General features: G+C 55.0%; 18 protein-coding genes and 1 non-coding gene across 19 annotated transcripts; 9 read left to right on the top strand and 10 right to left on the bottom strand.

Annotated features, from left to right (window-relative positions):
- Positions 1–187: 187 nt before the first annotated feature.
- Positions 188–1063, top strand: HPODL_01030 (upd-c transporter; the record flags this gene model as incomplete). Its single annotated transcript, XM_014079479.1, has 1 exon — positions 188–1063. The coding sequence occupies one exon, from the start codon at positions 188–190 to the stop codon at positions 1061–1063; it is 876 nt and encodes a 291-aa protein (XP_013934954.1).
- A 13-nt stretch (positions 1064–1076) lies between these two features.
- Positions 1077–2564, bottom strand: HPODL_01029 (putative succinate-semialdehyde dehydrogenase; the record flags this gene model as incomplete). The annotated part of the gene is made up of 1 exon (XM_014079478.1): positions 1077–2564. One exon carries the CDS (start codon positions 2562–2564, stop codon positions 1077–1079), a length of 1488 nt encoding a protein of 495 aa, XP_013934953.1.
- Positions 2565–2638: 74 nt separating this feature from the next.
- Positions 2639–2932, top strand: HPODL_01028 (uncharacterized protein; the record flags this gene model as incomplete). Its single annotated transcript, XM_014079477.1, has 1 exon — positions 2639–2932. The coding sequence occupies one exon, from the start codon at positions 2639–2641 to the stop codon at positions 2930–2932; it is 294 nt and encodes a 97-aa protein (XP_013934952.1).
- A 138-nt stretch (positions 2933–3070) lies between these two features.
- Positions 3071–3652, bottom strand: HPODL_01027 (Mitochondrial inner membrane protein required for assembly of the cytochrome c oxidase complex; the record flags this gene model as incomplete). Its single annotated transcript, XM_014079476.1, has 1 exon — positions 3071–3652. The coding sequence occupies one exon, from the start codon at positions 3650–3652 to the stop codon at positions 3071–3073; it is 582 nt and encodes a 193-aa protein (XP_013934951.1).
- Positions 3653–3705: 53 nt separating this feature from the next.
- HPODL_01026 (RNA polymerase II transcription initiation/nucleotide excision repair factor TFIIH, subunit TFB1) lies at positions 3706–5568 on the top strand (the record flags this gene model as incomplete). Its single annotated transcript, XM_014079475.1, has 1 exon — positions 3706–5568. One exon carries the CDS (start codon positions 3706–3708, stop codon positions 5566–5568), a length of 1863 nt encoding a protein of 620 aa, XP_013934950.1.
- A 5-nt stretch (positions 5569–5573) lies between these two features.
- On the bottom strand, positions 5574–7292 carry HPODL_01025 (UBA domain-containing protein 7; the record flags this gene model as incomplete). Its single annotated transcript, XM_014079474.1, has 1 exon — positions 5574–7292. One exon carries the CDS (start codon positions 7290–7292, stop codon positions 5574–5576), a length of 1719 nt encoding a protein of 572 aa, XP_013934949.1.
- A 372-nt stretch (positions 7293–7664) lies between these two features.
- HPODL_05182 (uncharacterized protein) lies at positions 7665–7929 on the bottom strand (the record flags this gene model as incomplete). The annotated part of the gene is made up of 2 exons (XM_014079473.1): positions 7665–7826; positions 7858–7929. The coding sequence occupies 2 exons, from the start codon at positions 7927–7929 to the stop codon at positions 7665–7667; spliced, it is 234 nt and encodes a 77-aa protein (XP_013934948.1).
- Positions 7930–7969: 40 nt separating this feature from the next.
- HPODL_01024 (Dipeptidyl peptidase 3) lies at positions 7970–10093 on the top strand (the record flags this gene model as incomplete). Its single annotated transcript, XM_014079472.1, has 1 exon — positions 7970–10093. One exon carries the CDS (start codon positions 7970–7972, stop codon positions 10091–10093), a length of 2124 nt encoding a protein of 707 aa, XP_013934947.1.
- Positions 10094–10170: 77 nt separating this feature from the next.
- On the top strand, positions 10171–11340 carry HPODL_05181 (putative membrane protein; the record flags this gene model as incomplete). The annotated part of the gene is made up of 1 exon (XM_014079471.1): positions 10171–11340. The coding sequence occupies one exon, from the start codon at positions 10171–10173 to the stop codon at positions 11338–11340; it is 1170 nt and encodes a 389-aa protein (XP_013934946.1).
- Positions 11341–11454: 114 nt separating this feature from the next.
- HPODL_05411 lies at positions 11455–11527 on the top strand. Its single transcript has one exon. It is a non-coding gene; the product is annotated as a tRNA-Thr (tRNA).
- Positions 11528–11592: 65 nt separating this feature from the next.
- On the top strand, positions 11593–14124 carry HPODL_01022 (uncharacterized protein; the record flags this gene model as incomplete). Its single annotated transcript, XM_014079470.1, has 1 exon — positions 11593–14124. One exon carries the CDS (start codon positions 11593–11595, stop codon positions 14122–14124), a length of 2532 nt encoding a protein of 843 aa, XP_013934945.1.
- Positions 14125–15373: 1249 nt separating this feature from the next.
- On the bottom strand, positions 15374–15622 carry HPODL_01021 (40S ribosomal protein S27-B; the record flags this gene model as incomplete). The annotated part of the gene is made up of 1 exon (XM_014079469.1): positions 15374–15622. The coding sequence occupies one exon, from the start codon at positions 15620–15622 to the stop codon at positions 15374–15376; it is 249 nt and encodes an 82-aa protein (XP_013934944.1).
- Positions 15623–16561: 939 nt separating this feature from the next.
- Positions 16562–17596, top strand: HPODL_01020 (Serine/threonine-protein phosphatase 2A activator 2; the record flags this gene model as incomplete). Its single annotated transcript, XM_014079468.1, has 1 exon — positions 16562–17596. One exon carries the CDS (start codon positions 16562–16564, stop codon positions 17594–17596), a length of 1035 nt encoding a protein of 344 aa, XP_013934943.1.
- HPODL_01019 (Histone acetyltransferase ESA1) lies at positions 17597–18979 on the bottom strand (the record flags this gene model as incomplete). The annotated part of the gene is made up of 1 exon (XM_014079467.1): positions 17597–18979. The coding sequence occupies one exon, from the start codon at positions 18977–18979 to the stop codon at positions 17597–17599; it is 1383 nt and encodes a 460-aa protein (XP_013934942.1).
- Positions 18980–19266: 287 nt separating this feature from the next.
- On the top strand, positions 19267–20637 carry HPODL_01018 (putative tryptophan 2,3-dioxygenase or indoleamine 2,3-dioxygenase; the record flags this gene model as incomplete). The annotated part of the gene is made up of 1 exon (XM_014079466.1): positions 19267–20637. The coding sequence occupies one exon, from the start codon at positions 19267–19269 to the stop codon at positions 20635–20637; it is 1371 nt and encodes a 456-aa protein (XP_013934941.1).
- A 26-nt stretch (positions 20638–20663) lies between these two features.
- On the bottom strand, positions 20664–21917 carry HPODL_01017 (Phosphatidylinositol transfer protein; the record flags this gene model as incomplete). Its single annotated transcript, XM_014079465.1, has 1 exon — positions 20664–21917. The coding sequence occupies one exon, from the start codon at positions 21915–21917 to the stop codon at positions 20664–20666; it is 1254 nt and encodes a 417-aa protein (XP_013934940.1).
- A 62-nt stretch (positions 21918–21979) lies between these two features.
- HPODL_01016 (uncharacterized protein) lies at positions 21980–24124 on the bottom strand (the record flags this gene model as incomplete). The annotated part of the gene is made up of 1 exon (XM_014079464.1): positions 21980–24124. One exon carries the CDS (start codon positions 24122–24124, stop codon positions 21980–21982), a length of 2145 nt encoding a protein of 714 aa, XP_013934939.1.
- An 87-nt stretch (positions 24125–24211) lies between these two features.
- Positions 24212–25288, bottom strand: HPODL_01015 (Protein BIG1; the record flags this gene model as incomplete). The annotated part of the gene is made up of 1 exon (XM_014079463.1): positions 24212–25288. One exon carries the CDS (start codon positions 25286–25288, stop codon positions 24212–24214), a length of 1077 nt encoding a protein of 358 aa, XP_013934938.1.
- Positions 25289–25316: 28 nt separating this feature from the next.
- HPODL_01014 (Aspartyl aminopeptidase 4) lies at positions 25317–26762 on the bottom strand (the record flags this gene model as incomplete). Its single annotated transcript, XM_014079462.1, has 1 exon — positions 25317–26762. One exon carries the CDS (start codon positions 26760–26762, stop codon positions 25317–25319), a length of 1446 nt encoding a protein of 481 aa, XP_013934937.1.
- Positions 26763–26812: the final 50 nt, after the last annotated feature.

The raw sequence follows: 26812 nt of genomic DNA, 5'->3' as shown, positions 1-26812 counted from the left end.
TATACTAATAATTTGCTCACATTGCGTGTCCAGGTCCTTTGTGTAGCACCTGCTTACTCGTAATATTGCTTGCGTCAAATCCCGCTGCGCCTCGGGGATAGCTTTCAGGAGATTGTGCAGTTTGAACTCCTCGAGAGACGGTAATGTATCGTCCGACATAAAAATAAGCTAATTTATTTTCAAAGTTATGCTTTTTCCGGGGCTACTCACCTTTTCTGGGTGTTGCACCAATGTGATCTCGATGGAGCTGATTTCTCAGCTGAAACCCGTGCCATCGAACCTCATAACCGCGTTTCAATACCTGTTCATCTCGCTCGCCGTGGCTCCTTTTCTGCCTCGAAACAACGACAAACGTCCTCCGTTCCAATATTTTTTGACCACCTCGCTCTTTTTCCTCTGTGCTATTGCCAACAACCTGGCATTCAAGTACGGAATTTCTGTTCCCGTGCACATCGTGACGCGGTCGGCATCGACACCGTTGACTGTGATCATTGGGTCGCAATTTTTTGGCAGACGCTACTCTATCTACCAGATCGCAGGTGCTATCATTTTGTCCGCTGGTATAACTATAACCACACTTTCCGGAGAAAAAACTGACTCCAGCCATCCCGTCACCCTAGCAGGCCTGCTTCTCGTGCTCGCGTCCACGCTTCTGGGCGTCGTCACCTCGTTTTGGAACAACAAAATCATGCTCACGCAGAAACTCAATTGGGTCCAGACCCTCTTCTACACCCACTTTTACGGCCTGCCATCTCTGCTGCTAATTAGCAACGGCATACTCGCCGAACTACAACTGTATGGACGTTCCTCCGACTTTTGGCGGTATGCAATGCTCAACACCGGCACGCAGCTCGTCTGTGTCACGGGAGTCAACATGCTGGCCCAGAAAACCGACCCGTTGACGCTCGGTGTTGTGCTACTTCTGCGCAGATTTGCCTCGTTCGTTATCTCCCTGGTGTTTTTCAGCCATAACTTGGGCGCACTGGGTTATTTGGGCATGCTCACTGCGTCTATGGGGGCCCTCATCTATCAACTAGACGATAGACTAAATAAAACGAAATAACGCATAAAATCCTTTATATACCCACCACAACCGTCTTGAGCTCAGAGTACTCGGCAAGTCCGTACTTGCTGCCCTCTCTGCCAAACCCGCTTTCTCCCACACCCCCAAACGGCAGCGCAGCTTCCGAGATCAGCCCCGTGTTCACCCCCACCATTCCAGCCTGCAGCTTCTCGGCCACTCTCCAGGCCCTGCTGTTGTTTTCCGTGTAGAAATAGGCCGCCAGGCCGACCTCCGTGTTATTGGCCTGCTGCACAACCTCGTCCTCGGAGGAAAACCGTATAACTGGTGCTACAGGACCGAACGCCTCGGTGTGGAAAATATCCATTTTCGGCGTCACGTCGCTGAGTAGCGTGAGATCGTAAAACAGAGCCCCCAGATCAGGCCGTCTGCGGCCACCGCGGACGACCTTGGCCCCCTTTTCCACCGCATCCTCCACCAATGCCTCCACTTTCGCAAGAGCGTTTTCGTGAATGAGCGGGCCGTGCGTGACAGTAGGATCGATTCCAGGACCCATGCGAGTGTTCTTATCGATTAGATCTGCCACCATGGCAACAAACTCGGCATAAACCTTATCATGGACAAAAATGCGGTTCGCGCACACGCACGTCTGGCCCGAAGAGCGGAACTTGCAGCTCATAAAGCCGGCAGCGGCCTTTTCCAGATCCGCATCTTCAAAAACCACGAATGGGGCGTTCCCACCAAGCTCCATAGACAGCCGCTTGAGCGTGCTGGAACTCTGCTCCATTAGCAGTTTGCCCACGCGGGTGGAGCCCGTGAAGGACACTTTCCTCAAGTCCGGCGACTTACAAAAAAGCTCCCCCACCTTGGCAGTCTTGCTATGCGCAACAGGAACAAAATTCACCACGCCGTCAGGCACGCCGGCTTCCACACCAAGCACAGCCATTGCCATTGCAGACATTGGTGTCTCTGCTGCAGGCTTGATCACCGAGGTGCAGCCAGCCGCCAAGGCCGCGCCCAGCTTGCGTGTGATCATGGCAAGCGGGAAGTTCCACGGTGTGATGATCCCCACAGGACCGACCGGCTGCCATTGTGTGTACATGCGGTTCGAAGGCGTTGCCGAAGGGATTGTGTCTCCATAGCAACGCACAGCCTCTTCGGCAAACCACTTGAAAAAACTGGCAGCGTAGCGCACTTCGCCAAGACTGTCTGCCAGGGGCTTGCCGTTTTCGAGCGTGACGAGCCGCGCAAGGTCCTGTTCGTGCTCCAACATCAGATTGTGCCAATTGGAGAGAATCCGGGCACGTGCATGGACGGGCACCGAGCGGTAGTCACCGAATGCCCGCGCAGCAACAGAAACTGCAAATTCGACCTCTTCGAGAGGCGTGTCGCTGACCTGGGCAAGCACCTGCTGATTGGCCGGGTTGACCACGTCAAACCCCGGAAACTCCTTAAACTGGCCGTTTATGAGCGCACGCGGCTCCACAAGCCTCTCGCGCGCACGCAGTCCAGACAATCGCCGACAAAAACGCAGTGGGTTCATGGCTTAAACAAAATAATCGTCGCGACGGACTTTTTACTCCAAATAATTCTTATTATTAGCATTGCGTCAAAGCCATGGTATCTACTTCTGGTGCTGTTGGCTGCGCAGTGGGCATTCCGGCCGGGCTGGTTGTTATATTTGTCTGCGCCCTAATTATCAGACAGCACATGAGAGAGAAGAAGGAGGACAAGATCGCAGCAGAGGTGCCCGAGGAGGAATTTGTGCCGAGACAGGAGAAGGACGACGGCGACTATTTGGACTCCGTGCCGGTGCTGGAAGGGTCTACATACGTGAAACAGCTTCATGGAGAGTCGCGGTTTAGAGAGGAAACAGTGAGGGACGCAAATCTATCTGGTTCATTGGTGTGAATACAACGAGATATAGGTACTACACGGGATAATACGCAGGATTTAATACGCATATATACAAGCATAATGTAAAGTATTGGCTTAGGTGGGGGGCAGAGCTATTGCAAGAGATGCTATTATGCTTTTTCGTCTTCATTGCTAAAATTCCAGATTAACACTCGTATCCTGCAACAGGTCCATCGTTGTGCCGTCGTCGAAAATAAGCCGCCATTCCTCGATCTGGAAGCTGTCACCGCGCGAGGCTCTCGCAGCCCTCAACTTCATCAGCGCCCCGGCCTTGTCGCCGGCCACACGCACCTGAACGTCGATGTTGCCCTTCATGGTGTTGAGCTCGCCTCTGATCCACGGGAAAATGCCCTCAAAGGTGATCGATTTGCCCAGCTTCGAGCGCGCGTTCTCCGATCTCCTGAGGAAGTACATAGTGGCGCTCATCACCGGCGACGAAACCTTTTCGTAGTTGAATATTCCAAACAGCGACACGCCCATCACGATCCAGAACCCTATAAACACCCTTCTGTTGCGTCTTTTCGCGGCAAACGGGTCGGGCAGCTCGTCGTTCACGGTCATTGGTCTGTTTTGCTTTGGTGTCTCTTCCTCCACAACCCGGGGAGGGAAGTGTTTGCTTTCGAAAACGGGCGTCTTCGTCTGCGCAAGACGGATCGCAGAGTATCGGAAGCCCGCTCTTGGGCTAATTAACGGCCTGGAGAAAAGTCTCAACATGATAAATCAGACTAAATTAAATCGAATAAATTAAACATTTTTTTTCTCTTGTCATGTCTCCCATCACAGGTTCGGCCATTTACAAGAAAAAGGCCGGGATGATCACCGTCCTGGAGGAAGAGTCGCCGCCGCGACTGATCTGGAAGTGCATTGATGCCGGCGTGGCGCCTCCCGTGGAGATTCTGCTTGACACCGTCGTTACCCTACAGGCCTCCAAGAAGACGTCTCCCAAGATGCTGTTGAAAATAGGTATTGGTTCCGGCTCAGAGGTGAAGTCCGAGGTGGTGTTTGCGTTTAACAGCCGCATTTTCATGGACAACGTCAAGACTGTGCTGCAGCAAACGATCGCCCGTCGCAAGTCGGCCGCGGCAGCAGATGCCAGTCTCGCGGCGTCGGCCTCTTCTGGGCGTTCGACGCCGTCGGCAGCCGGGTCTCCCGCTCCCATGGACGGCAGACAGGACGAGGTGCTCGCCGACATGCTGGATTCGAAGAAATTGCTGAAAAACCTCACGCTCCAACAGAAACTGCTCAGAGAAAATCCTGCTCTGATGAAGACGTTTGCAGAGGCTGTGATCAAGTCCGGACTCGACCCGGAGGAGTTCTGGTCGACACGAGTGCATCTCCTGCGCTCGTTTGCCATCCAGAATAACCAGAAACGCGGCCCCTACAACGTTTTGAGCACCATCAAGCCAGTGGCCTCGAGCGAGAACCAGGTGAACGTTTCTGTCACGCGGGAAAAGATTCACGAAATTTTCCAGCAGTACCCGATCGTGCGCAAGGCGTACGACGACAACGTGCCGAAGATGAGCGAGGGCGAGTTCTGGTCGCGGTTTTTCTCGTCGAAACTGTTCCGCAAGTTGCGCGGCGAGAAAGTCAACTTGTACGACCGTGGAGACATCACTCTCGACAAGTATCTATTTTATGATCCGGATTACGATGGCGAGGAGGAGGACACAGACATCGACAAGCTGCTGGAGGAGAAGAAGGAGGAGGACGGCAGCCGGAAACGGCGCAACTCTGAGCAGCTAACGGCGGCCAAGAAAAAAATCAAGCTGTTCACGCAGGACGGCAAGCAGGTGTCGAAATTTATTGACATCAAGGCCAACAAGGAGGACAATCCCGAGACATTAGGTAACGGGCCGGACATCACGATGAAAGAGGACCAGAACGACGAGCTAGTTAGCGTGATGCGGTCGATGAACCGACTCAGCAGACGTATGATGCAGAATATCAAGGACGACACCGACATGGACAAGGAGTACGAGGAGGAGCTGGAGTTGAGAGACCTAGATGACCCAAACACCGTGGAGTACAACCAGCTGGAGTACACGCAGCGCTCGAACCTGTCGTCCAACATTCTGCCGGCAGACGTGCTCGAAAAGTTCAACTCGCAGTCGCAGTTGAACCCGACTCCGTCAATCTACGACGAGTACATGAAGACGTACAAAAAACAGCTCCAGGAAGTGGATCTGTCTGCGGTCTACGCCAACAAGAAGCCGCTCCTCGACACATACAAAGAGATCCTCAACATCATCAAGAAGAACGCCAAGAGCCAAGCTTGGACTATCAAGCTGGACACGAGCGTCGAGAAACAGGATGTCGACGTAGACCTGCCGCGCGACAGGCTAGAGGCGCTGCGGCTCACACACTCGACCAGCGTCGAGTTCCTTCGCCACTTCTGGCTGCACTTCAACTCGATCAGCACCTCGTCGCCGTCCACAAACCCAAACTTCCGCGCTGAGCTGGTCCAGCTGAAAAAACTCTACACCAGCATCACCAAGTGCGTAGACCGCGTCCAGTCGAGTCTGGCGCAACTTGAGGGCGCCGACAAGGACCTGGGCAAGCTGCTGATGGACCCGCTAAGCGCGTCGCTCGCCCAGGCGCTCACAAGCTACGAGGCGGCCATTGTTGGATGAATACTCTATTTATTCTGCTCCTTAAACCTGTCCCAGGCCTGGTTAAGGGTGATGAAAACGCCGTTCGCGATCAGCTTGCGCTCCGTCGACGTCTCGCTCGCAATCTTGTCCGGATGCGTCTTGGCAACGGCCTTCATATACACCAGCTTGACCTTTTTATCTAGCACGAGGTCTGTCAGCCCGACGGTTTTCCAGCCCAGCTCCGGCCACAGGATCTGGTGCAAGGATGCAAGCAGCGCGCGCAGGTTGTCCTCCTTGCCAGCCTTCCAGCTCTGCAGCTGCTGTTCGACCTTGTCGTGGAGCGCGAACTTCTCATCCTCGAGCGACTCCTGTTTGCGATGGTGTTCCTTGACGCGCGAGACGGTCGCAGAGGGTGTTGTCGCGGATGACGGGTTTTTGGCCGGTTTTTTGGCCGGTTTCTGCGGTTGCAGCACGTTCAAACATCTTCGTTTGCCGTCCATGACGGGTTTGGAGAACCCGCCATTCTCAATCAGCAGGTTGTAGGCCTCGAGCGCCTCTTTGAACCGCTCAAGATGCTCCAGAGCCTCTGCCTTTTTAGCCACCAGTTTAATCCAATAGCTTTTCACCGGCTTGTCGTCTATTTTTGTGTCGCTCGCGGCACGAGCGGCCTGTGCCACGCCGTTCTCCGCGGACTCCAGCTGTTTCTTCGCATCTCCCAGGCGCGAGTACACAATTGCCAGGTTGGAGTATGCAATGATGCGGCAGAGATGGTTTTCGGGCAGCTGTGCGAGCGCCCGCTGGTATGTCTCGAGCGCGCTTGTAAAGTCGCCCTTGGCGAAGTAGTCGCTGCCCTGCTGTCTGAGGGTCTGGAAGTGGGGCGGGACGGGTGGAGTGGTGGACTCTTGGCTGCCAGAGGTGGCAGCCGGCTCGTCGCCGAAATCGAGCAGCGGAGCAGGCGCCGCCGCCGGAGAGCCACTCGAGGACGGTGTCAACTCTTTGCTTGACTCTTTGCTCGACGGCTTGCTCTCTTCCCGATTTTCTCCTTTGCGGCCACGCTGTCTCCACTCCTCCTCGAGTTTTCTCACCCTCTCGATCTCCTCCTCCTCTGAAAAGCCCTCGTTTTTATACTTGGCCTGGTTACGCATCCATGCCGGTTCATTCCTGCGCTCGTGCTGCCGGTACATCTCAATGCCCTGTTTCAGTTTCCTTCTGCCCGTATTAAGCAAGAACGACGCCTTGGACATGAGCTCTGCGGACAGATCATTCACCAGGGCGCCCAGGTCCTCTGGCGCTGCCGTGTTGTGACGGGCCGGCTGGCTGTGCTGGTGCGCGGCGTCGAGAAGATACGCAATCGCCGCGTCGAAAGTGTCTGTGTTGCGGACGGCGTCTGCGGCCTGCTGCTCGGAAAAGCCCATATCCACGAGCTGGGCGTAGGTTGTCGGTGGCGGAGGGCGCGATTCAGGAGGTGTGCCGCTCGGTTCGGGTGCCGGGGTGGACGAGTCGGCAGCGGCCGGCTGTGGCTCGCTGGCCGGCGCCTTGAAGACGTCAAACAGCTTTTCAAAGTCGTCAGAAGACTGCTGCTGGGGCGTGCTGCTGGGGCTTGCGCGGGAGGACAGCTGGTCGAGCAAATCCACGTCGAGGGCGGTCTGAGCCGGCGCAGGCGGTGCAGGCGGCGGCTTCTGCTGGGCTAGCGGCGTCCTGTTGGCGGCAGGCCTGGATTTGGCGGAATTTTTCAGCAAATCCGCAAACACGTCTTTGGACATAAGGTGAAGAGGTAAAGGCTGTGCAGAACAAATTTTTCATTTATTTCATTTTATTTCCACCAGCTTCGCCATGCACTTGATGTACACTTTGGGCCCGGACGGCAAGAGAATCTACACGTTGAAGAAGGAGACGGAAACAGGTGAGATCACGAAGTCGGCTCATCCGGCCAGATTCTCGCCAGACGACAAATACAGCAGACAGAGGGTGACGTTGAAAAAGAGATTTAATCTGTTGCCTACCCAGAGGGAGTAGGCGTGGAGGGAGCGATATAGCGATAATAGTACGTTGATATAGTGTCGATCGAATATAACACGTTGAAAATATAGTCCAGCTATAGCGACAGGTAAGCGAGGGTGGGGGTGTATGGCTTGCTATTCTATTGGTCCTTCGAGCTCCCCCGTCTTGGCCAGATGAAATTCCGCATTTTTGCGATAGTTCTCCCACAGCTCACTCACAAGCACGGTCTTCTCGTTCTGTTTCTCGATCTCCACGAGCTGCGCGTTGATCTTGCCCACGTTAACGTTCAGTTGTGTCTGAAGTTAGCTCTTTCCTGTGCGTACTTACCAGATTGTTGATAATGCGGTCGAAAAGCCCCTCCTGGATCTTTTCCTCAGGGTTCTCCATCTTGTCGGCCATGGTTGTTTTTTTTTTATTTATTTCGCGTACTTTATAATTTATGCTCAGATATTTCTTTAGAGCAAAATCACTCCCGATTTTTGCCACTCCTAAAATGTCAACCCTGAGTGCTTCCGCGTACTACGCCGACACCGGCGCCCCAATTGCCCGGCTCTCGGCCAAAACCTACTTCCAACAGCTGTCCCGCAACGAGAAGCTGTATGCCCACTATATGGCCAAGGCGGGCCATTGGGGAACAAGGGTCATTTTGCGCTCTGTTTCGCCCGAGTCGGAGCAGATCTATGACTTGATCCTGGCCACCCATGCTGCCGTCAAGGCAGACTACTCTAACCTGGAAAAGCATCTGGGCAAGGAGATCGTCAAATGGTACTTGGAGTACGCCTCCCAGTTTTTGGGCAACTTGGGCAACTACAAGTCGTTCGGCGACGTGAAGTTCATCCCGCGGCTGTCCAAGGGCGACTTCGAGACGCTGGTCGAGCTCGTCAACGACGAGGTGTGTTTGCAGCTGTTTGAGCAGGTCAAGGACGACATGTATGCCCTGGACTCCAAACGGGTATTGTTGGGTTGGCCTGCCGAAGGCCACGTCACGGGTTACTACTTGAACACTTTGACGAAGGCAGAAGTCGAGGCTGTCAACTCTGCGCTTGCCGCACACGGAATCATGCCAGAAAACACCAGACTCGAGAAGGTGGACGACACGCTGTTCCGCGTGCACGTCGCGTCGGCCAACATCTCAAACTCGACGGGCTACTATCCGGACACAATCAAGTTCGAGATAGACGGCAAACAAGCTTCCCTTGAGTTTGAATTCGGCGACCACTCGGCCGAGTTCGCCAAGATCGTCGAGAACCTTGTCGAGGCCAAGAAGTACGTTGCCAACGAGACACAACTTAAAATGCTCGAAAACTACATCGAGTCGTTCCAGACAGGCTCTATGAACGCCCACTACCAGTCACAGGTGCATTGGGTCAAGGATATGGGTCCTGCGGTGGAGACCAACATCGGTTTCATCGAGACGTACAGAGAGCCGGCCAACGTCCGCGGCGAGTGGGAGTGTCTGGTGGCGATGGTCAACAAGGACAGGACGGCCAAGTTTGGCGAGCTTGTGCGCAAGGCCCGTGATTTCATTGCGGAGCTGCCGTGGAGCAAAGACTACGAAAAGGACGTGTTCACGCCGCCTGACTTCACGTCGCTCGAGGTGCTGTCAATGACAACGAGCGGCGTGCCCGCAGGCATTAACCTGCCCAACTACGACAAGGTTCGGATCAATCTCGGGTTCAAGAACGTGTCGTTGGGCAACGTTCTAAGTGCCAAGTCTGGCAAGGAGCCGGTCACGTTTGTGGATGAGCAGACACAGCAATTGTACGAGAAATATCGTGCCGAGGCGTTTGAGGTGCAAGTGGGAATTCACGAGCTGCTAGGCCACGGCACAGGGAAGTTGCTGATGGAGACCGACGACGGCGAGTTTAACTTTGACGTGAAAAATCCGCCGCTAGGACTTGACGGCAAACCCGTGTCGACCTACTACAAAAAGGGCGAGACGTGGGGGTCGCTGTTCGGCTCTGTGTCGGGTGCGTTTGAGGAGTGCCGTGCAGAGTCCGTGGCCATGAGTCTGTTCACCAACAGAGCGCTGTTGTCGGTGTTTGGCTTCAAAGAGCCAAAGGAGCAGGACGAGGTGCTATTTGTGTCGTATCTGACGATGTGTCGTGCTGGACTGCTGGCGTTGGAGTATTACGACCCAGAAAACAAGAAATGGGGCCAGCCGCACTGTCAGGCGCGGTTTGCGATCCTCAAGACGTACTTGGACGCCGGCGAGGGACTAGTCTCGCTGGAGTACACGCGGCCGGACTACGACGACCTGGTCATCAAGGTGGATAGGGCCAAGATCGAGACGGTTGGACAACGTGCAATCGATGCGTTCCTCAAGAAACTGCACATTTACAAGTGTTCTGGCGATGCTGTGAACGGGACGAAATTTTTCGTCGAGCACACCACCCCGGGCCCGGAGCTGCTCAAGTTCAGAGACGTTGTGGTTGCCAAGAAGCTGCCTAGGAAGCAGCTTGTGCAGGGCAACACTGTGTTGCGCGGGGATGACGTCGACGTGGAAGAATACGCCGAGTCTGAGATCGGCATGATTGAGTCATTTATTCACAGAGATACATAATCCAGGACCAGCGGAATTAGTATCTAATTTCTTTTTTGGGCATTTTTTATTTTTTATTTTTATCGACATTATCTACCATGGCTTTTGTCGAGAAAGCCAAGAAGGCGGCGCTGTGGTTTGCGAAGACGTACTGGTTCTACATTGGGCTGGCGATCTTCGTGGTGATCGCGCGGTTTGCACCGAATTTCGCCCGCCACGGAGGGCTTATCCGCGCAGAGTACACCATTGGGTACGGTGCTGTGGCGGTCATTTTCCTTGGGTCCGGCCTGTCCATGGGCACAAAGCAGCTGATGGCCAACATGGCGAACTGGCGCGCGCACACGGTCGTCCTGGTGCTGCAATTTCTCATCACACCGGCGATAATGTATGGATTCTGCAGTGCAATCAAGGCGGCCCATAATCCCCAGATCGACGACTGGCTGCTTGTGGGGCTAATTGTGACGGCGTGCTGTCCGACGACGGTGGCGTCGAACGTGGTGATGACGCGGCAGGCCGACGGAAACGAGCTTTTGACACTGAGCGAGGTGTTTATTGGCAATATGCTGGGAGCCTTTATTACGCCGGCGCTGTGCCAGATGTTTTTCAGGGGAGCATGGGAATTCGGCAACCCGGCCAACGGCTCGTCTATCACACGGGTCTACAGAGACGTGATGCAGCAGATTGGGTGCAGCGTGTTTGTGCCGACGTTTGTGGGGCAGGTGGTGCAAAACCTGTTCCCGAAGCAGACCAAATGGTTTCTCACCACGTTCCGGTTCAACAAGGTGGGCTCGTTTATGCTTTTGCTAGTGATGTTTTCGTCGTTTTCGACGGCATTTTACCAGCACGCATTCACGGCAGTAAGCCACGCGTCGATCATCCTGGTGTGTTTCTTCAACGTTGGGATCTACATGCTGTACACGGTGATCTGCTTTGCTGTGTCGCGGCCGATTTTCCTGAAAAAATTGCCCGAGCCTGCGGGACAGGGTGGTGCGTATGCTTGGTTCCACAAAACTGTGGCTCCGTTTTACTACGACCGCCCAGACACGGTGGCCGTGATGCTGTGTGGAGCGGCGAAAACGGCCGCATTGGGGGTGTCGCTGGTGTCGGCACAGTACGGCGACAAGAACGAGTACCTGGGACAGCTGCTGGTGCCGTTGGTGCTGTACCAGAGCGAGCAGGTGCTTTGTGCGGGCTTCCTGACCCGGTTCATGAAGATGTGGATCCATGCCGAGGACAGAGACAAGGAGGTTGAGAGTGATAGTGCTTAATAGATGACGTAGAGGTGGGTAGTCGCGAGTGGCCGCGAGCACCTGTCTTGTAGTCGGGGTGAAGCACGGTGCGTGCACAGTAAGTTTCCTATTCACCGAATCCACGCAACTCAAGCCCTTATGGCCAAGTTGGTAAGGCGCCACACTAGTAATGTGGAGATCCTCAGTTCAAATCTGAGTGGGGGCAATATTTTTTTGCCCTAATCTAATGTAATATAAACTAATTTTTTTATTATTTATTTTATTAATTTCATGTTCCCACCGCACGACAGATCGCTGCCGTTGCTCTCGCAGAGCAACAATTGGCGATCCGGATCGCAGACCCCGGACTCAGTCTCCGTGTACGAGGAGTCCTCCGGTACGGGCGACCCGTCGCTCGTGCACAAATGGAGTAACGACAGCTCCATCGTCTGTGTCGCGTGTTCGCCGAAAAACCACCTACTTTTCTGCGGAACTCAGGATTCACGCATCCTCGTGTACGATCTACGCACGTTCCAGCGCATTAGGGAGTACGAGGCAAATTCTGGGTCTGTGCTTTGTCTTTTGGTGAGCGACTGCGAAACAAGACTATTTAGCGGCGGAACAGACTCGCTTGTGCGTATTTGGGACATAAGTCCGCGCGGAGAGCTCAAAGGAACATATACGGTATACTCGCTGATCGATGTGGGGGATATCTTTTCCATTGCGTGGTCCGAGTCGCGCAAAACAGTCATGTTTGGCGCACAAAACGCCTCCCTGTCGTATGTCCAGATAGGTCTGGAGTCGCACGTACGAGGCCCGCACCAGATGCCATTCCGGCGATACGACAAGTTCTTTGATTCGGCCGGCCGCTCAACGTCCGCAGAAGACGACGCCACGAACCAGCAGGGGCTCGGCACGCTGATCGAGGTGCCGTCGCAGAACATCATCCCCTATGCCCACAACGGCTACATATATTGCATGGAGATGTTCACGCTTCAGGACGGAATCGCGGAGCACGGCGACTACACGGAATTTCTCATCACTGGCGGCGGCGACGGCGTGGTGAACATCTGGGGCCTGAAATCGGGAATTGAGCTGTTGTGGTCGCTGGAAAACCACGAGTCGGTGCTTTCGTTTGCGCGCAACAAGGGCAGCACGTATCTGTACTGCGGACTCGCGCACGGCCACGTCAACGTGTGGGATTTGTCCACGTTGCAACAGATCAAGTCTTACGAGAGCGAGGAGGGGGACATTGTGTCGCTGGCGGTGTACGGAGACTGTCTTTTCAAAGGCACTAACGCGGGGGTGACCAAGTGGAAGTCGCGCGGCGAGATCCGCTCGAATTGGATTGACCACAACGGCTGCTGCCACGCCGTCAAAGTGGTGAAGTTGAAAAACGACCCGTATCTCATTACAGCTGGCACAGACCACTCGGTGGCACTATGGGACATCTCTGTGCTGGACAAGGCCGAGGCTGAACAGCATCCTGTCGATCTGACATCGACAGACCGCATGCTCGAGGTGCTGGCAAAGCTCGTCGAGTACAGAACCGTGTCGAAGCTGCCGGCGCTGTACATTGACCAGTCGCGGCGGTGCGCAAATTTCCTGCGCACGCTGTTGCGCAACCTTGGAGCATCTCACGTGTCGCTTTTGCCAGTGCCAAACGCCAATCCGGTGGTGTATGCGGTCTTCAAGGCCAACCGGCCAACCAAAAAACCTGTCCGAATTCTGTGGTACGGCCATTATGACGTGATTGACGTGAGCAGTACCGACTCATGGAGCACGGAGCCGTTTCATCTGACTGCTCAGAACGGCTACCTGTACGCGCGGGGCGTCAGCGACAATAAGGGCCCGCTGCTTGCCGCGATGTACGCTGTGGCAGAGCTGTACCAGAAAAAGGAGCTGGAGGCAGACGTGGTGATATTGCTGGAGGGTGAGGAGGAGTCCGGCTCGTTTGGGTTCCAGGCAGTGGTACAGGAGAACCGGTCGCTGTTTGGCGAGATTGATTGGGTGTTCCTGAGCAACTCGTACTGGCTCGACGACACGGTGCCCTGTCTCAACTATGGGTTACGTGGGGTCATCTCTGCCACCGTGGAGGTGCGTTCCGACAAGCCAGACAGACACTCTGGCGTGGACGGCGGCATTTCGCGCGAGCCGACGATCGACCTGATCAACCTGCTCTCCAAACTCAACGCCGATGACGGCAAGGTGAATCTGCCAGACTTCTACACACCGGTCAGGAAGGTGACCCAGCACGAGCTTGAGTCGTATGAGAAAATCACCAGCAAGATTAGCAAGCTGCGCAGCGACGAGCTCATGGCCAAGTGGCGGTTGCCGTCGCTCACGATCCACAACGTGAGCGTGTCTGGACCCAACAACTCGACTGTGATCCCGCAAACGGCGTCTGCGTCGCTGTCTATCCGCATAGTGCCGGACCAAGATCTGCAGCAGATCAAGAGCTCGTTGATCAGTTATTTGGAGGAGAAGTTTGCGCTCTTGCACACGGAAAACCATCTTACCGTGCGTGTGATCCACGAGGCCGAGCCATGGCTTGCCGACGTCAACAACGCGGCCAACAAGATCCTGCTCAAGAACATCGAGCAGGAGTGGGGGGTCGAGCCACTGCTTATCAGAGAGGGCGGCTCGATCCCGTCGATCAGGTTCTTGGAAAAAACGTTTGGCTGCGAGGCCGTGCACCTGCCCACGGGACAGGCCAGCGACAATGCGCATCTTAACAACGAGCGAATCCGTATCACCAACCTGTTCAAGACCAAGGAGATTCTGAAAAATACGCTCAACAAGCTTCCAAAGAGACATAATTAGCATGATGGCATTCTATAGACATGATTCAGCGGACCGTTGCCCGCGCCGATAGTCGAGTCGGCGAGCCTGATCGCGTTGTGGACATATACGATGGCCTTTTCCACCGACGTGTGCAGGTCCAAGCCCCACGCGAGCCCGCTCGCAATCGCCGAGCTCAAGGTGCACCCGGTCCCGTGTGTATTTTTTGCATTGACAATTTTAGGATGTTTGTAGTGCACCACCTCGTCGCGCGCACGGTCGTACAATACGTCTGTGATGGCCCGCTGCGCAGGAACATGCCCTCCTTTTACTAGCACGGCGCGACACCCGATGGCGTTTGCGAGCTCGCGTGCCAGATCCTCGCATCCCGCTATCGAGGGTTCCCCCACATGGCTGTCCGGGAACAGCAGGCTGTAGATAATTCTTGCCTCGTCCCAATTCGGCGTTATGACCGTGGCATAGCGATAAAGCTGCGCAATGCAGTCCCTCACGAGCGCCTGCTTCGCCAGCGTGAAGCCGGAGGTTGAGCTTATGACTGTGTCGACCACCAATTGCGGCCGGAAGGTCTCCAGAAAGGGCACTAGTGCGGTGAGCACCGGTCTGGTTATAACTCCAATTTTGACGCAATTGATTCCGCCGTAGGCAAAGTCAGCTTCCAGAATGCCTTGCACAACTGTCAGAGCAGTCTCCAGCTTGCCCGAAACTCCCAAAGTGTTCTGCACCGTGAGCACGTCTATGCATGTCAGGCCATAACAGCCATAACTGGTTATCGTCTTGAGATCGGCCTCGATACCTGCACCTCCGCTGGGGTCAGACCCAGCCACAGTGAGCACGCCTGGTGTCGCCACGGGGGTGAGGCAAGAGGGATTGTTCAGAACGACAAATTTGTGAGACATAATTTGATCAATTTCGCGGGAGGAAAAATCACATAATCGTCTAGCGTGGGGGAGGCTTTAGAGCTAGCGCATGAAAGAAATGTCCCACAAAACACGCACTTTCTCGCCTCAAGCATGGGACTCCCACACAGACACATCTCATCTACACCCCCACATCAACGGTAGGACCCTTCTCGATCTCACCCTTGATGGATGGCTTACGTAAGCCCAGATCGGACAGCTACACCTCGACTACACTGCCATTAGGCACTACCGCATGCTCGCTCTGTCGCTGGGCGTATCTCGCCAGTGCATCGCGGCCGCCACATTCTTAATCGTATTCCATTGCTTCAAGCTATGAACATCCGCATCTCCCCCTGATTATTATGCTTTGCTTACTTTCTTCTGAATGCACATCCCTCAGAGAGCTTAGCCTTACCTCCAGTTGGCGTACACAGAACAGTGGTGCACGAATCACAGGTCACGGCAGTTTGGGCGTGGGAGAACACGGTGGTGATTTGCAAACATCCGGGACACTTGACGTCCATGAAAAATGATCTTGGCTCTTGCACGAGGGTCTTAAGCTTGTGCTTCTTGGCCTCAGAGGCGGCACTTGGGTGCAGCAGGTCCTGAACTAAAACCATCTTGAATAATAATAAATTTGCCTACAAAATTTTTCATTATAGGACGAGGGCACGCCAGCCCGGGAAACAAGTCACGTGACACAGATCTCCCCCCTTTATTTTTGGGCACATCCCCAAATGCCTCTGCCCTATGTCGCTCAGCAGCAGTGTGGATGAAATTTCCATGCGTGTGCGCCCCTCACGACGGCAGGACCGCACCGCGGTGAATCTGCTGTTACTGCTGACCTCGGTTCTGATCTCGTTCGCGCTCAAAAGCCATCTAAGGGTCTCTCTGAGCAGCCCCCTCAGCGTCAATCTCCTTGTTTTGTGCGCTATTGGCAGTCTGGCATACTTGTACTATAGCAGCCTACCGTTGGACCCGCAGCGGTTTGGCCAGAAAATCGGGCTCGTTTTTGCCAGGATCGGCCGTGTTTTCGGCGCCGTCAAGCTGAGCATTGTGCACATAATTATGCTCATTCTGGTGGTGAGTGCGCTGGTGTGCAACGAGACGCGGTTTTTATATTTTTTGCTGCCCTTCGCCGTGGTCTGGGCCGTTAATGTGGACCCGTCCGAGATAGGACGTCAGGAGGCATCGTCCGCGATGGAGCTCCGACTAGAGGACATGGAGGCCGAGATCAACACCCTGAAGCTGGGGCTGATGCGCAGACAGCACAACCGCGCGCTGCAGGACCGATCGCTGGAGTTCAGCGTTGGCCGGCTTCAGCAGGAGCTTGGGCTCAAGCTCCGCGAGAGCAACGCGCAGATCCAGAGACTACAGCTGCAAATCAGCGAATTACAAAAGGCACAGAGCACAAACAGCTGGCTCCGCACCAGCACAAAAACACTCCTGAAAATAGTGCTCACCAAAAACCAGATCCGCTCGCTCAGGTACCTTCGTCAGCAGATAATTGCGAATCAGCACAGCCCGAGAAGGAGAAATAATTAAATTTGCCAATAATCATGGTTGTCCCCACAAAACGATTAAGAACGCCCGAGGATCTGGCCAAGTTCCAGCATAGTTCCGTGTACAATGACATGGTGCAGTTTGTGGTGGACCTGGCCAAGTCTGTGCACGGCCTGGAATTGGGGTACACGGACGATTCTCTGGGCGATAACATTCGCAAGGTTCTAGAGCTTCTGGAGAAAATCAACAGCATTGTCGACAACCACCCCGTCGTGAAGGACACTAGCAGCCGTTTTGGCAAGCCTGAGTTCCGCGATTTCTACGACGAGCTGGCCACCAAAGTCAGCGGCCTCGTTCAAGGCTGTGTTGGCGAGGAACACGCGGAGGAGCTTGGGTGTTATCTTTTAAACTCGTTTGGTGACCGCACCCGGATCGACTACGGGTCTGGACACGAGCTCAATTTCGCATGTTTTCTGCTATGTCTATACAAACTAGGCTTTTTCCAGCCCGCAGACTTCAAATGGCTCGTTCTTCGCATCTTCAACAGATACCTCAAACTGATGCGCCGTTTGCAATTGCTTTACTGGCTCGAGCCGGCAGGGTCGCACGGCGTTTGGGGGCTGGACGACTACCATTTCCTGCCGTTCCTGTTTGGCGCCGCGCAGCTGGCACCATTCTCGCGTCCACGGCCGCTTACGATCCACCAGAAAGACTACGTCGAAGAGTTCAAGGACAAATACCTATACTTTGGGTGCATTGCATTTATAAACCAAGTGAAAACCGGTGCAGGGTCGCTCAGATGGCACTCGCCAATGCTGGACGACATCAGTGGTGTGAGGTCGTGGGCGAAGATCGAGGAGGGTATGATAAAGATGTACAAGGCCGAGGTATTAGGCAAGCTTCCCGTGGTGCAGCATTTCCTTTTTGGCAGCATTTTGAAATGTCCCGACGGCATTTCGGAGCATGCGGACGACGACGACGGCGAGCATGCCGGCCACGACCACTCGACGTGGGGCGACTGCTGCGGAATCAAGGTCCCGAGCGCGGCGGCCGCGAGCGCCCTGTCAAAACACACGGTTCCCTGGGACTGATCACCACCCAAACCGCAGCTGCGACGCGGTGAACACGGGCGGTTTCCAGACAAGTTTGGATGGGTCCAGCTTGTGTCTTTTTTTGCGCTGCAATTTTTCATAGTTTTCAAGAATTTGGTTGGTGAGCACGATGATATGCTGGCCCTTGTAGTACCGCAGCATGTTGAGCGTCTGGAGCGTGTGCAAAATGTCTGTCGTTGTCATGGACGTAAGCTGCGAGATCTCGTCGATGCTGATGTCGGTGGTTCCGTTCTCCACCAGCAGGGCACAGATGGTTTCTGCCCAGTACGCTCTGTACGATAGCAGACCAAGATCAGAAAGCGGTTTCTCGGGCGAGCCGACCTTGCCCTCGATTTTCGACAGCTCGTACGAGAACTGGATAAGCAATTTTCCGTAGCCGTGTCTTTGATATTGCGGCAGTGTGAGAATGCAAGCAACGTTGTAATTATCAGCGCTCTCCTTCTCCTTCGAGAAGTATCCCACCAGATGGTGGCCCTTATCGTCTCTTCTGGTCATGCAGTAGAACAGGAACGGGTCGACGTCGTAGTAGAGCGTCTTGTGGTCCAGAAACAGTTTCGACAACAAACACAGGTTTCTGCACCAGGTGCGCTGTTTGCGGCCGTCGATCTCGAAAAACGACACGTAATCGTCGCGGTATATCTCGTTCCCCGGCGGGTGGCTCAGTGTGCACTTTGCACGGAACCGCTCGAATTGTTTGCGCGATCCAAAATAGCACAGCGAAAAGTCACAAATATATAGACACTCTTCCTCGGTGAGCTCGACCGGATACGGCGAAAAGTACCACGGCTCGACCTCGTGGTTGCCGATGATGACTTTGCTGAAATTTCTGATTTTCGCCAGCTCGCTCGTCGACGTCTGAGCCATCGACCCGCTCGTCCTCAGTCTCTCGATCTCATCCTCGCGGCTCAGTTCCTCGCCTTCCTTCACCAGTCCTTGCACATTCAAGTTGTCCAGGTCCATCTCGTCCTCGTTGGGCTCGCTCGTTGCGCGCTGCGGCTCCGGAGTCTCGGACTTGGGCGCCGTCTTCCTGACGACCTTCTTGCGCGTCTGTTTCTTGTCCTTTTTGTCCTTCTGCGGCTTCGGAGGGTACATCGGCCGGTGCGTGTCAATTTTCGTCTCGTCGATCCACTCGTCTAGCCGCTTGTTGAACTCCGCATAGTGCACATAGTACACGGGCTTGCCCTTCTTGCGCTGGAGGGCGAGAATCTCTGCCAGACGCCACTCGCCGTCCTTGATAGCATACACCTTACACCCGGCCGCGACCTGCGCGAGACTGAACTGCTCGTCTGCTGTGGGTTCTGGCGGGATCAGCCGGAGCGCCTCTGCCGGGTCGGTCGCCGCTGTTTCTGAGTCGGAGGTCATGATAAATAAATAAAAAAATAAATCGGTGGGGCTGACATAAGCGGAGAAAACGGTGGCGGGGTCGAGGGAAAGTGGGCTGAAAAGGGGGATAGTGGGATCTGTCTATTGGATGGCAGTTGACGCGAGGTCCCAGCCATTGCAGCCTCTAAACACATCCATTGAGCGCCACAATCGCATTTTAGTTGATGTTTCGCACAATGCAGAAATCGGCTGACTATTCCATAAGGAAACTGGAGGTGGAAAAAAATAGGGAAAAAAACATTTTATTCCTTTCCTCTGCCCCTTCTATGTCCTACACTTATCCACTGCCGGACCTGGCCCAGTACGACGTTTCCGAGAAGACCGGCTTCCTGCCGGAGGAGATGCCGCTGGAGTCGTTGGGTCCCTACTACGAGCCGTGGGAACGACTTGTGCGGGCCTTGCCCGGCCTGCTGTTGACAAAGCGCATTCGCGCCGTTGTGGACGCCCTGCCGCTGCTGTCGACGGTGCAGCTGCAAACTGAGGCTGAGTTCCGGAGAGCGCACTCAGTCCTGGGCTTTCTTGCCCATGCATACATCTGGGGAGTCGCCGAGCCCACAAACCGTCTTCCCGAACAACTGGCCAAGCCGTGGATCGCTGTTTCCGAGCATCTGCGTCTGCCGCCCGTCGCCACCTACGCAGACCTGTGTTTGTGGAACTTCCGCTATCTTCTGCCCGACTCCGACACCGACTTCCTCGACAACATACAGACTATCTCCACGTTTACCGGGTCTTTTGACGAGAGCTGGTTTTATTTGGTGAGTGTGTATTTCGAGTACAAGGGCGCCTCCTGCTTGACGACAGGGCTGGAAGCGATCAAAAACGCCAGAGAAGGCTCATCAGACCGCGTCGTGCAGTGTCTGCAACGGCTCGCCGAACAGATCGACTATCTGGGCTCTGTGCTGATGCGCATGGAGGAAATGTGCGACCCGCACGTATTCTACTTCCGTCTGCGGCCCTATCTGGCGGGCTGGAAAAACATGAAGGATGCCGGACTCGTGAATGGCGTCTACTACGGTAATGAGGCCGTTCCGCGCGAGTACAGCGGCGGCTCGAACGCGCAGTCATCGCTGATTCAGGCGCTCGATTTGCTGCTGAACGTTGAGCACCGGTCGACGGGCGAGCAGGCTCCTTCTGCAGGCGAAAACCCATTCATGGCAGACATGAGACGGTACATGCCGGGCAAGCACGCTGACTTCCTGGCCCATCTCGGCAAGATTAACATTCTGAGCGACTACGTGGCCAAGCACGCACACGAGAATTCTGAGCTTGTTCTGTCGTACGACGCGTGCGTCGCAATGCTCAAATGTTTCAGAGACAAGCATATCCAGATCGTGACCCGCTACATCGTGATCCAGTCGCAAAAAGCGCGCAGCATGGGCTCCCAGACCACCAGTACGCTGCGTGCCGGCCTTGCAAAGGCCAAGACGCCGAAAAAGGACATTCGCGGAACCGGAGGCACCGCCCTGCTACCGTTCCTCAAGCAGTGCAGAGACGAGACCGGCAATGCTGCTGCCGGCAACTGGGGAAGAAGAATACTCAGCTACAAGGAAAAACCGGCGCCATCTTCGTCTTCCGAAACTGTCGGCCTGGCCGGCCAATGGACCAAGGGCGCCGGCGACGGCTCTGCCCATTGGTAAATCTGCCTTAGCAAAATCTATATCCATCATTCAAATTTTATGTAGCCCAGACGGTCGTATATTCCGCGGTTGCGGATGTACCCGTCCAATTTCTTATAATTTTCCGACAACTGTCTGCCCAACGCCAGTCTATCTGCCATGAGATGGTGGTCTCTGTCTTTGTCGGCGCACTCGATCCATTCGAGGGTTTTATGTATAAACTGTTCCACCAGCTTGTGTCTTTCGTGCTCTAGCTTCTCTTTCTCTTTTTCGTCCGTGTGCAGCTTGCCATTGGCCTCTTTCGTGGGCTCCAGATACTTCCATTCGTAGTCGTCTTCGCCTCCCAAGTCCTTTGGAATGTGCGCCTTGTCGATAACCGCAAGCAAGTCCTCCGTTTTTTTCGTGAATTGGATTTTTGACGCAACCACCGGGTCCAGCCAGTTCTTGACAATATTCCAGATGCCTCCAAAAATCCACGGAGCACTGTGGATGAACAGCACGCCTAAAGACTCCGGATAATGCGCCTCGAACGCCTTGATAATGAACTTGACTGAGGTGTAGTCCATGTTGCTCATGCTGAACCCGGTCAGGTCAAATATCAGCGAGCACGAGTCGACGGGTTCATTAATCAGCAGCCGCGCGTACTCAATCACCAAAATCGTGAACAGCTCGACCTCCTCCTCGGTCTGGTCGCTCGGGAAGTGGTAGCGGGGCCGAATGATCACAATCGGCCGGCCAGTTTTGTCCTGGCCCCGGATCACACACTTGCCCGTCGCAAACTGCTTGATGACACCCTGCTTGCCCGCTTCCAGCATCCCCAGCTCGCCCTCGCGGAACACCCGCTCCACATCGAACTGGTTCTTGCGCCAGTCCATCGTGTTGGCAATCATCGCCAAAGACTTGTCCACGTCCCATTTCCGTGCACGCACAAACCGCAACAACAGGTTATCCGGCGTGTCGTGGCGTAGAAAGTCCCAGAACGCGTTGCGCGTCTCTGCGTCCAGCGGCCGGAACGCCTCGTGCACCTTGCCACTCAGATCGTGGCTAAGGTGCGTGCTGAGCTCCTCCTCGGCCTTTTTGTTGCTGTGGCCGCGGCGAAACCGTCCGAAAAGACCCTTTTTCCGGCTCTTCTTGATGCTCTCGCTCGACTTCACCGAGCTCAGCGTGTTGTGTCTGCTGCTCTTGGCCGTCTCGTCGCCCACCGTGTACCCGTTCGCCTGGAGATAGTGCTTCCAGATGGTCTTCAGCACCTGCGCCTGCTCGCTCGTCAACGTCTCTGCACGGCCTTCGGGAATGCTCATTTGGCTGTGGTTTTCTGCTAGCAAAAATACCAAATATTTACTGTATTTATTGACTCGTGTGCTTACGTAATCGCTCTCGCCAGGGCTCCGTAGTTCACAGCCTGGGTGGTCTGCAAGCTTGCGACGGCGGCGCGCTGAGCGCCATCCACGAGAGCACCGCGCTCTGCTGCAAAAGGCAGTCCGCGTGTTTGCGCGAGTCTGGCGAGCAAATATCCCGCCAGGCTGTCGCCTGCGCCGGTGACGCTTTTTATGGATTTTTCCTCTATTTTTTGCGCAGGGTAGTGGCTCACGAGCAGGCCGAGTCCGTTGCGGCCGCGGTGGAGCACGCTGAACGCGGCAGACTGCGCGTCCTCTGCCGTCTCCGACCCCACGATTTCCACCAGCACAACGCCGTTGCACCCGTCCTTCACCAAAATAGCAGGGAAGTATGGTAGCAGCTGGAACGCCTGCTGGAGCACGCCTTTCTCGAGGTATTTTCTGGCCATCGGCTGTTTCTCGAGCCTGTTCCGCAGCGCAGAGTTGATGTTGAGCGAGTCCAGAACGTTGAACCACGACGAGACCGCTTCGAACCGGCCGGCAGCGTAGAAAGCGTCGTAGAGCGATTCCAGCTCCAAAACCGTCGGAGTGATCAGATGGACTCGATTATCAGGGAAACAGCCCAGCTTTGTGGTTTGTGCAAGTTTCCGAGCCTTTGCTCCGCTCGTGGGCTCAACTACCACCCGCGTCGTGCCGTTGCAGCTATCGAAAACCGCGTCCATCACTGCCTCCGACACGTTGGTGTCCATGAGCACGTAGTTCGGGTCCAGCTGCTCGAGCTTCGCCACGACATGCTGCGGAGCAAGCTGCTCCACAATGGCCATGTCCGCACACGCAATGACAAGTTCGCCACGGTGGTCGTGGACTGAGGTGTACTGCGCGGTGCGGCCGGCAAGGTCGATGAGCCCGTCTGTTCTGAGACCGCATTCGGCAAAAGCAGCCATGACCGTTTTGCCGGCGAAGTCTGCTTGGTTCAGGCCAGAGACCAGCGCCACGTGCTGTGGTCCGCCAACGGCCGCGGCCGCAAGAGCCACGTTGAAGCCCACCCCGCCAACAGAGTACTCTGTTTTGCCGGGACACGAGTCGTGGAAATTGACGGTGCTGACCGTGCTGGTGGAGTCCAGCGCTACAGACCCGACGACAACCGCTCTGGCAGGCTTTTGAGCCGTTTCCTGGACAGGCTGTGGAGCAGGATTCCTGGTAGACTGGTGAACTGGCTGAAACGAGCTGCGCAGCTGCGCAAGCTCGGCGGCGATTTTCGACCCCACAACTGCGTTGTTGCGCACAAACTCAATGTTACACTTCACGCTCAGCCCGTCCGTCTTCTCGTTGATGCGGCCGAGCATAAACGGCGTCAGCTGCTTGCCCGAAACACCAAGTTGTTCTGCCTCCTGCTGCGTCTGTGCAATGACCCGATTGATGTATTCTGCCGGAAGTGCGATATCTGCCGGCGGCGGCACGCAGAATACGTAGCCGTTCTCCAGCCGCATCGCGTCCTTGCCGCTGTGCACCAGCCGTGCGGCCTCCAGTGTGTTCCCCAGAACAAACGGAGAAGCCACGCCGGAGTCTCTAGTGTAAAATCCTGGCACGTTCATGGTCTTCTGACCATCTCCCAGAGTGGCCACGGGCACGCCCTTGGTCTCCAGATACTCCATCGTGCGCGCAACGTCCAGAATCGATTTGGGTCCGGAACAGACCACGGCAACGGGGGTTTTTGAAAGCTCGTCCAAATCGGCGCTCACGTCCATCAATTCGAACGGCCGCGACACACCGCCAAGTCCTCCTGTGGCAAACACGTCGATTCCCGCGCGATGGGCAAGAATCATCGTCGCAGCGATCGTCGTTCCGCCAGTAAGCTGCCGAGCCATCACGTAGGGAATGTCTCTGCGGGACACTTTGTACTTCTCTCCTGGCCGGGCCATGGCCTCAAGATCGGCTTGCGATAGCCCCACCTTTGCCACGCCGTTCACAAACCCAACCGTCGCCGGAACTGCGCCGTGGGCTCGGACGAGCTGTTCGACGCTCTGGGCCATCTCAAGGTTCGCAGGATACGGCAGGCCGTGCGAGATGATTGTGCTCTCTAGAGCCACCACGGGGCCGCCCTCACGCACGCAATTGACGATCTCCGCGGCGACCTGCACCGAGTACCGGCGGATCTGTTGGAAAAACATCAACTATTTATTTTTCTTATTTATTTATTTATCGTGAATATTTAATTTTTCCTGCCCATTTACTTTCCTGCCATGCATCTCCTTCTGTCACTCCCTCTTTAGTTTCTTCCCCCGGATCAGCCCCGCCACCTGGCGCGCGATACCGCGCAGAATGTCGAGCGCAAACAGCGTCACGACCACAAACAGCCCCCCCACGATCACCGGCCCGTTGTCGATCAGAAACTCGCGGTCGAACACCGCAGGCGACTCGCTCTGGTCCTCGCTGAAGCGGTACAGCGATTTCTCCTTCTTGATCGTCTTGGTCTTCTTGGCCAGCCACGTGTCATCCTCTTCCAAAAGGTCTTTAGCCCAAAGGCCGTCCGGATGCGAGCTGTAATCGTCGCGCTCGCCATGCTTGTTGCGCTCGATTTCCAGGTACCGCGTCTTGTCGAAGACGGTGATGTCGGGGAAAATCATGTTGGAGGCCGTTTTCGCAAGACATCTGTCCCTCACAGTCAGGTCTTTGGGGTCCTCAGGAACGTCTTCCGGATAGATCACCTTGTACTCTTTTTCCTCATATGGAGTCGTTGTGTTTGTGGAAAAAAGGATAGTGTAGCGCGGCGTGGGCAGCTTACGCATGATCTCGCGCAGCAGCTCGTTGTACTCGTCCAGCTTCTCGAGGCGTTCTGTCTTGCTCATCTCGTCGGACAGACCGCCCAGCTGGACGTTGATGGTCCTCGTCCGGGTGTCCAGGTACTTCGGCACCTCGGCAGCGTCTTCCTTCACCACGTCGTAGGTTAAGGTGTTGCAATGGATGCGCAAAAACCGCACAAAATCGTCCATTGCCAGTTTCTCGTCGTCCACAAGAACATTGGGGAAGGTGACTACCGTGCTCGCCTGCGACAGCTGTTCCCGCAAATGTCTGAACCGCTCAAAGTGGTGGAAATCGTCCACACGCAGCCCAGGCAGGTTGATCAATATGTAGGCGTCCGAAGTGCACTGTTCCAGCACGCGGTAGATGGTAGACGTGGCCTCGCCCAGATCAAACGGCAGCTGCTCGCTGTGCGGCAGCGCGGGCCTGAGCCCCGGGATCAGCTTGCTGGACGCGATGAGCGCCGGAAACGTGTTTTTCGCCAAACACAGCGCCGCCCAAACCAGCTGAACGATAACTACACTGGTCCTCATAATATTTAAAATATTTTTTTCTATTGATTTAATTCACGTCTATTCTCTGCTCGAGATCATAAAAGTGCTCAAAAAAGCTCTCAAACAGCAACACGAGCTTCTCAACGTCGTGCGAACCGCACGTCTCACGGATCGAATGCATACTCAGCTGCGGGTTGCCCAGGTCTAGCGTCCGCACTCCGAGCTTGGCGCTCACCATAGGGCCGATGGTCGACCCGCACGGAGAGTCGTTTCTCACGACAAACAGCTGCAATGGCACCTTTGCAAGATCGGCAACCTTCTTCAACAGCACAATTCCCGGTGAGTTCGTCACATACCGCTGGTTCGCGTTGACCTTGATCACCGGGCCCTTGTTGAGCTGAGGCTTGTTGAGGCTCTCGTAGTTCTCTGTGTAATTTGGATGCACGCCGTGAGCCATGTCCGACGACAAAATAAACGACTTTGCCATCGTCTCCAGGAAATATGAGGACGAAATGTTGTTCAGGCCGTATTCGTTCCCGTCGTTAGTCAGTCTGGTCAGTCTGGTCAGTCTCTCCAGAATGTTGGGCAAAAACGACGAGTCGGCGCCCTGAGCCGACAACGAGCCGATCTCCTCGTGGTCGAACAGCGAGATCATCTGAATTCCTTCCTGGCTGCCCAGACTCTGGACAGAGTTGATGAGCCCCTGAGTAGCACAGTAGCACGTGACTTGGTTATCGAGACGCGGGCTGAAGATGAACTCGTCGTTGAGGCCACCTATCGTCGACCGCTGTGTGTCGTAGAGTATCAACTCAAAGTCCTCGATCTGCGCCACGTCCACAGACAGGTCTGCCGCAATCAGATCCAGCAGCTCCTTGCTGTGTCTCTGGACAACGCTTTTTAGCGATTGGTATTCGTCTTCGCTGAGCTGCTCGCCTCCGCAACAGCCGGCCGCATCCTTGGACTGTTCCTGGTACTGCCCGGCAATAGGCTTGAATTGTGTCTCTTTGTTGAACTCGAACTTGGTGTATCTCTCTTTGGTGAGATGAATAGCAAGAGTGGGAATTCTCAAGATCGGCTTATAAATCTTGACCAGTTTCGACACGTACTTGCCATTTTCATTCACAAAAACGCGACCTGCAACACTCAGGTCTCTGTCGAACCAGGTGTGCCAAATTCCACCACCGTACGTCTCAACACCAACTTGGATGTAGCCCTCTTTTCTTTGGTCAGAAATCGGCTTGATGCGCAGAACTGGCGAGTCCGTGTGGCCCCCAACAATGGAAACACCATTTCCCGGGCGGTACGAGCCACCTATCGTGAAGGCAATAATTGAGGAGCCGTTTCTGGTCACATAGTATTTGGATCCCCTCTCGATGCGTCCGTCCCAATTGTTACGCTCAGACAACTCCTCAAAGCCGGCCTGTTGAAGCTGCTTCTTCACAGTATCCACCACGTGATACGGAGTTGGCGAGGCGTTGACGAAATCTATAAAACCTTCAGCGTAATTGGACATTGCAAAGAAAATAAAACAGTAAAATTACTGGGCCAATATACTATTATTCA

The sequence above is a fragment of the Ogataea parapolymorpha genome, chromosome IV (genome assembly GCF_000187245.1).
Source record: "Ogataea parapolymorpha DL-1 chromosome IV, whole genome shotgun sequence".
In the NCBI taxonomy this organism is placed as follows: Eukaryota; Fungi; Ascomycota; class Pichiomycetes; order Pichiales; family Pichiaceae; genus Ogataea; species Ogataea parapolymorpha.
Note: the sequence above shows the minus strand (reverse complement) of the source record. Positions and strands in the feature narration are given on the sequence as shown.